The following is a 7,957-nucleotide window of genomic DNA, read 5'->3' as shown; positions in this document are numbered from 1 at the left end:
GGGAATGGTGAATCTTGAAAATAGCTGACAGCTAGACAGTGAAGTGAGTGGGGAGTTAGCTACAAAATTAGAAGCTCCTATAGAGTTAAGTTGTTGGTGGATATCAAAGATTTTAAGAGTAAAAAAGGACATGATATTGTTGCAAAAATCAGTTGAGTACATATGGGGGGGGAATGGATCAGGGGGTTTTGTAATTTTTTGAAAGAGAGAAAAGAGAGATCTGGAGTTCCCTTCTCTAGAACTGATTAAACCGGAATAGTATGTGGATTTGGCTGAAACTATGCTGTTCTTATAAAGCAAAATATGATCACTGTACATTTCTTTGTGTATGGTAAGACCGGTTTTCTTATACAGACGTTCCAGCTGCCGTCCTTTGGCTTTGAGAAGGCGCAGATTGGGACTAAACCATGGTGCTGTTTGAGAGAAAGAGACAGAACGGTGTTTGAGGGGAGCAAATGTATTAAGAAGATTATGGAGGTTGTCGTTATAGTGTGAAACAAGTTCTTCAGGGGTCGAGGAGCTGTGGATGGGTGAGAGTTCATCTATAGCAGATGAGAAACTATCCGGATTAATATTACTAATTTTCCTAAATGCAATGTCACGAGGAATACAGGTTTTTGAAGCAGACACATTAGCAGTAAAAGAAATAAACATGTGATCAGATTGAGGAAAAGTATTAGCTTTGCAATTTGTGGGGGTGACACCAGAACAACAGACCAAGTCCAAGATATGACCTTTAGAATGTGTAGAAAATTTGATGTGTTGTTGTACTCCAAAACTATCCAGACAGGAAGTAAAATCTCTGGAAAGAAGGTTGTTGTCATTGTCCATGTGTATATTAAAATCACCAACAATTATCATATTTGGAGTGAGTACAGAGAAGTGAGTGAGTAGAGCAGTAAAGTCATTTAAAAAGTCCTTATTTGGCTTAGGTGGCCGATAAACAGTGCATATGATGGTGGGAGAGGAACCAGGGAGCTGTATTGCTGTGTATTCAAATGAATGGAAGAGTTGTGCTGAGAGAGGGAGGACTTTCCACTGCTTCCGGTGAATTATCGCGAGACCACCACCCCTCCCTGAGTTGCGAGGTTGACAAACGTAAACAAACTCAGGTGGAGTGGAGTCATTAAGCGAAACAAAGTCATTAGGCTGTTGCCACGTTTCAGTCAGGCAAAGAAAGTCCAACTTACGGTCGGAGAGGAGATCCTGAATGAGCTGCCCCTTGCCAGTGAGAGAGCGGATGTTTAGTAGACCGAAGTTGACGCTGGAGGTGCCGTTTCTGATAGTGGGCTTGGCCGACCTAGCAGGGTGTGCTAGCGCGTTGTGGCTGACAGTCCGGTAGGTATTGCGTGGAGGACGTCGAGATCTGGACCAGATGGACTTTATGGAGTTAGTGTCATTGATGTTGAAGTTTCGCCGGGACCCTCGGTGGATGTACCTGCGACGGGGCTTGAGAGCGATGTCTGGATGGAGATGCAGAGACACGGGTGGAGGGACAGATAAGTAGAGGCGAAGCCTAAAAAGTTCGCTTGCGGAATACTGCAGCAGAGCTGTCGCCGGGTGGTGAACAATGGATAACAAAATCCCGGTGAGCACAGACCACACACACAGCCTGTAGATCCACATCTTCAACAGCGGAGCGCTGGAATATAGCCGACTTAAAGGCTTAAAGGTCCCGATGTGGTAAAATCCAAACAGACAGCAGCAGCGTGAGCATGAGACACCCGCAAATGTTATTAAAATATTAAAATATATCAAGGTACGATTACACTTTAGGTAATCGATTAGAAGTTTAACAAACTTAAAAAACAAAACTTAAAAACAAACTTAAAATAGTAAACCGCTGAGTAGCGGCAGCCAAGCGCGCCAGCGTTCACTCACGACCAAAATTAGACTCTCAAGGGGTCTAGCTTATCTATGAGAGGTCCATATGATCCCTCCTTGCAATGCTTTGCAACATATTCGATGGCCCACTCCATCATTGTAGGTTCTGAGTATAAATTTAAACTCTCACGGTATAAACTTACACAATTTACCTACAGTGGTGGTTTATCTCAAGGACACAGGGTTACAATGTGGGGAACCCTGCTGGTGCTTTCTTACCAAAGCCCAGTTCCTCTACAAACACACCTCCTGTTTACCCTCTATCACTAATAAACAGGTCAAACCAGGAGAATTCTCATGCCTAAGTCTTGAATTACTCCCTATTTCCTATATTACTTTACTGTTTGTCTCAGCGGACGTCTGATATCACAAACCAGTTATACTCACAAGCGTGATTCTTTCTGGGTCCTTCGGTTCGCAGAAGAAGGTGGCACGTCTGGAATGAAGCTTTCTGGTCAGTCTTCTCTCTTAGGTGAAGAAATCTTCTCTCTTCTTGAGGAAAATATCAGCCAAAAAAAGGTTCCCAGATGATTCTTCCAGTTGTTAGCCCCTTCTCCTGGCTGGCTCGCCAATAAGATGTAAGGAATCCACTTGCAGAGTCTCCGCAGTTTCAGCAAAATGGTGGTTTATTGAACAGTAAAAATAATATAATGTAATACAGTGTAGACATACACCGGGTACGGAAAGGCAGCTCAAATACAAATTAAGGGCAGTTCTTCACCCCCCTTTATACCCCAAAAAGACCCTCCCCGCCAAGGTGCTGTGTGTAGATGTTGTGAGTGAATTTACATATAAAGAGTGACCCCCTGGAGTGTGAGGATCCTGAGACAGGGACGGGACAGGACAGGACGGGGATTTCCCGTGAGAGCAAATGGTAGCTCAGCCACTTCTCTGGCCTCTGTCAATTGAATTATCTTCCTTATCACCTTAGTGGTGCCAAATGGAACCCCTATTCTCTCCCAGACTTCCCCCATGTTCATAACCTGCTAACATTGTCTGTATTCAAATGATCAACCAAGAACATTGGGGCATCTTTACTGCTTTTCCTTACATTCACTATTAAGTAATGTAATGCTCCCTAAAGTTCCATTACTGCGATGTTACTCATAATGTAAACCTAATGTTAATAACTTAACTGATCCGATTTCAAATGCAATTGTAGTGGAAAGTGTACGTGGCAGCAAGTCAAGATGAAATACTCACCTAAAGGATTATTAAGAACACCTGTTCAATTTCTCATTAATGCAATTATCTAATCAACCAATCACATGGCAGTTGCTTTAATGCATTTAGGGGTGTGGTCCTGGTCAAGACAATCTCCTGAACTCCAAACTGAATGTCAGAATGGGAAAGAAAGATGATTTAAGCAATTTTGAGCGTGGCATGGTTGTTGGTGCCAGACGGGCCTGTCTGAGTATTTCACAATCTGCTCAGTTACTGGGATTTTCACACACAACCATTTCTAGGGTTTACAAAGAATGGTGTGCAAAGGGAAAAACATCCAGTATGCGGCAGTCCTGTGGGCGAAAATGCCTTGTTGATGCTAGAGGTCAGAGGAGAATGGGCCGACTGATTCAAGCTGATAGAAGAGCAACTTTGACTGAAATAACTACTCGTTACAACTGAGGTATGCAGCAAAGCATTTGTGAAGCCACAACACGCACAACCTTGAGGTGGATGGGCTACAACAGCAGAAGACCCCACCGGGTACCACTCATCTCCACTACAAATAGGAAAAAGAGGCTACAATTTGCACGAGCTCACCAAAATTGGACAGTTGAAGACTGGAAAAATGTTGCCTGGTCTGATGACTCTCGATTTCTCTTGAGACATTCAAATGGTCGAGTCAGAATTTGGCGTAAACAGAATGAGAACATGGATCCATCATGCCTTGTTACCACTGTGCAGGCTGGTGGTGGTGTTGTAATGGTGTGGGGGATGTTTTCTTGGCACACTTTAGGCCCCTTAGTGCCAATTGGGCATCGTTTAAATGCCACGGCCTACCTGAGCATTGTTTCTGACCATGTCCATCCTTTTATGACCACCATGTACCCATCCTCTGATGGCCACTTCCAGCAGGATAATGCACCATGTCACAAAGCTCGAATCATTTCAAATTGGTTTCTTGAACATGACAATGAGTTCACTGTACTAAAATGGCCCCCACAGTCACCAGATCTCAACCCAATAGAGCATCTTTGGGATGTGGTAGAACGGGAGCTTCGTGCCCTAGATGTGCATCCCACAAATCTCCATCAACTGCAAGATGCTATCCTATCAATATGGACCAACATTTCTAAAGAATGCTTTCAGCACCTTGTTGAATCAATGCCACGTAGAATTAAGGCAGTTCTGAAGGCGAAAGGGGGTCAAACACCGTATTAGTATGGTGTTCCTAATAATCCTTTAGGTGAGTGTATAAAAACATCCTGTCAAGTGGTAGGGCTATGTATTTATATTTCTACTCATTATGAAAGATTTGTTGTGTCTAGTCTCCACTTAATAGCGTGTTTCTATGTTTTACAGCTAATAAGAAAAAGTGTAAAATGACACTTAATAGAAGGTGAGCCATTGTTTAACAAACAAATGATTTACAACAGGACAAAACAGAAGCATATGTGTAGTGAGAAAACGACTAGGAACCTAGACCGCGGTTAAGTTAGCGTCATATTCCATATTCAGTTTTCTGGCTTTAATAACCTTTAATGGAATTAAGATGGGGGCGTTTGTAATGACAGAATTATGATGTCCAGTACACAGACATCGATGCACACCAATTATTTTTGCGCTTCAAACCATTTCATGATTTGTGCAAAATCATGTTAATAGCTAATATTAGAGGTGCTGTCACCTGTAATGACATGGTGGTTTAGCATTTTGGGCTCATGGTGATTGTTATACACCCCTTTGTTTCCCAGATTGCTTTACGTACGAATTTTAATTTTTGAATGTTCAAATGTATCCGTATAATGTGCAATGGGACAATATATGAATGGGTTAAAAACTTTAAAACTAGACAAGACACATCCAGTGGAGTGTGCTTTGATCAGTGGACAACAGGGAACAATGCACACCCCCTTCAGAATAACTTTCTAACAGTTAATTAATACATTGTATGCATATTATATTCCATTGCTCCATTTCATACATATTGACAGAGAGAGCCCTTCACGATTTGTGCTAATGTCGTATGGATCATCCAGGTACGCCGGCATTGTCTTCGGGGAAATTGTAGTTGGAGGGGCGGTATTCATATAGGGCTGGCTTACACAGAAACCTTGACTTAACCAAGAACAAAAACTGCTCGGAGCAGGTTTGAGAATTAGCGTAAATTGGCATAGCAGCATGCCTCAAGTAAAACCTACCCACCTTTCGTACTACGGGTTAATCGCGAAGTTACACCACACGTCATCAAGTTACTCGCAAGGTTACTCCGATAAGCCAGTAACCCCGCTTCGTAGTACTGGCCACGGGGCAAATGCAAACATAAGGTCAGCTACGAGCACAAACATTGCCATCACACCACCTCAGCAGCAAACTAGTGCGACTAGCACCACAATGGCTACAGCAGACCTTACTGTCACCAACATCGACTCCCAAAACTAGGGTGACCAGATAATCCATGTCAGGGAGGACACTTTGAGCTACATCAGGTTTTACAAACTAATTTCAAACTGAAAGGCTCCTGTGCTCGGCTAAATAGTTCAGCTCTTCTTGTGCTTTGACTGGTTTGTTTCCTTGACTGAAAGACTCATCCAGCTGTTTCACATTAGCATTAGTGACACATGCATGATTATAGGAGACCGACCAATCAGCACACAGCAAGAACTCAGTGCTCAAGTAAAATCCGGGTCCTTTTAATTGAAATGGTAATTTACAATTCCTGTCCTATATGAAGTGTTTTCACTGGTGTCCTCCCTGATATGGATTATCTGGTCACCCTATGTATTGGGGAACTATTCAGAAGCATGTACACTGACTCCGATATAGCTAAAAGTTTCACATGTGGCAAGGATAAGACTGCATACATGATTCGGTTAGACATTGCGCCACATTTTAAGAAATTACTTATAAACAAGGTATATACAGGTAAAAATTGTTAAACTTCCCCAGCCAGCACATTCATGTGGGGCCCGCATGGGAAACCCAAGTGGGGCCCAGTCAATTTTGTCCACAGTTTCCATGGTGGCCCCACATGGGTTAGCCCACATGGGCTAATGATGGGCCCTTAATGGGCTCCATATAAGGCCTATATGGGTAACCCAGCTTGGTCTTATGTAGCGCTCATTTGGGCTACAGTAGATACATCCTATTTGTCATTTCACAGAAAACCCCTAAATACCTATTGTATTTAATAGCACACTGATTAATTGATTAATGAACTGCCTCATTAAATGCAATTTAATTGTTAATCCATTTATTAACTTTTTAAAAAATATTTTAAATATTTATGAATCCTTTAGGAAATTCTGTTTTTGCCATTAAAATATAATGAATTGCTTTACTAAGTAAATTTATTTATAAATGCATCTAAAACTGAGCATTTAGTTATAATTTAGTAAAAAAAAAAAACTACTTCTTTATCAGTGACATCTGTTGTCCTCCATACTAGAGTACTATGATGTCACAATGCTTGCCTGGCTCATGTTGGCAGGTCTGGGATTTAAAGCTCCTAGGATTTATTATTATCAAACCTTTGTGCTTTATCGCATTTCACCGCGCTGTGATTTCTCGCTAAACGTGATGGCGCCGGTGTGTGTGGCCTGCCGTCCGCTGCTGTCAGCCCTGCTGGTGTCTCTGTCTGTGTTTGTCTTAATCCTGACATTTATTTCGAGCAAAGTCAACTGTCTACGGATCTATGATCGGCAGTCACTCCTCAGCATTCGCTCGTCTTACGAAGACCTGACGTATCGTGGTTTTGGTGGAAAGAACATTCCTCCCCCTGTACTTCTATCGGATATACCTGCTTGTATATTCCGCGTTCCTGTCCCGCGGCCAAACTGGAGGCGCAAACGCCGGGGTAAGCGCAGTGGTCTGCTGGTGAAGAAGAAGCTCCATCTGTCACTGACTCCTGGTTTTAATCATTGGACTCTGGCATCGCATTGCCCATCTGATCGCAGCCGTTTTGTGTCCTGGCGCTCCCTGGAACCTGCGTACACTTGGCTGAGGCCGATTGTCGCTCCCCCGGTGGAATTCCATACCGATCGCGTTCGCTCACCTCGCTTTCGCAGAGGAGGGGTGAACCTGAGTAGTCTCCGGCCAGTTGGTCGGGCACCCCGGAAGGAGAGTGAACCGGCTTCTATCAGGATTGCATTAGTGAATGCACGATCGCTTGGGAATAAGACATTTATCCTGAATGACTTCTTCAAAATGTACAAGTTGGATCTTTTGTGCCTTACAGAAACCTGGCTAAGCGCTGGTGAGTTGAGCCCCTTCGCAGAACTTTTACCGCCTGATTGCACATACTTGAACTCACCGAGGACAACTGGACGAGGTGGTGGTTTAGCGTCTTTTTAAAAATTGTATTAAGTGCAAACAGTTGCTGGATGTCCAATACTCCAGCTTTGACTTGAATGTGTTTGAACTAGACTCCCCGCAATGGGTATTATGTGCTGTGATTTACCGTCCCCCGAAATATAATAAGGATATAAGGATTTTTCTTACTTTCTGTCTGGGATCATGGCCAAATATGATCGTGTTTTAATTGTTGGAGATTTCAACATTCATGTTTGTTGCCCCTCCAAACCTCTGTCAAAGGACTTTTTAAATCTTATTGACTCTTTTAATCTTGTTCAGTCTGTGACTGGCTCTACTCATATATTGGGGCACACGTTAGATCTGGTGCTTTCCTGTGGGCTCCCTGTGCAAAACCTTAAGGTTCATGACACTGTCTTTACTGATCATATGCCTGTATTATTTGAGATCCCTTTCTATGCTCATGCCGCTAAAACTTGCGCTTCTACACGCCGGTGCCGTATTATTAACCCTACCACTGCTACTCGTTTCACTGAGGCTCAAACTCCGCTTTATCATGATATTGAACAAATTACCACTTATTTTTATTCTACCTGCT

The 7,957-nt window shown here is 43.0% G+C and overlaps 1 protein-coding gene across 1 annotated transcript; it reads right to left on the bottom strand.

Annotated features, from left to right (window-relative positions):
* Positions 1–505: 505 nt before the first annotated feature.
* LOC140586445 (uncharacterized) lies at positions 506–1,626 on the bottom strand. Its single transcript, XM_072708293.1, has 2 exons — positions 772–1,626; positions 506–520 (listed from the first exon to the last, which is right to left on the bottom strand). The coding sequence occupies exons 1-2, from the start codon at positions 1,624–1,626 to the stop codon at positions 506–508; spliced, it is 870 nt and encodes a 289-aa protein (XP_072564394.1).
* Between the last annotated feature and the right edge of the window lie 6,331 nt (positions 1,627–7,957).

This window comes from Paramormyrops kingsleyae, unplaced genomic scaffold (assembly GCF_048594095.1).
Source record: "Paramormyrops kingsleyae isolate MSU_618 unplaced genomic scaffold, PKINGS_0.4 ups63, whole genome shotgun sequence".
In the NCBI taxonomy this organism is placed as follows: domain Eukaryota; kingdom Metazoa; phylum Chordata; class Actinopteri; order Osteoglossiformes; family Mormyridae; genus Paramormyrops; species Paramormyrops kingsleyae.
The sequence above is the reverse complement of the archived record's forward strand: the minus strand, read 5'-3'. Positions and strand labels throughout refer to the sequence as shown.

Excerpts from the sequence above, each read along its gene's own strand:
- LOC140586445 (XM_072708293.1), bottom strand. The coding sequence starts at position 1,626 with ATGTGGATCTACAGGCTGTGTGTGTGGTCTGTGCTCACCGGGATTTTG.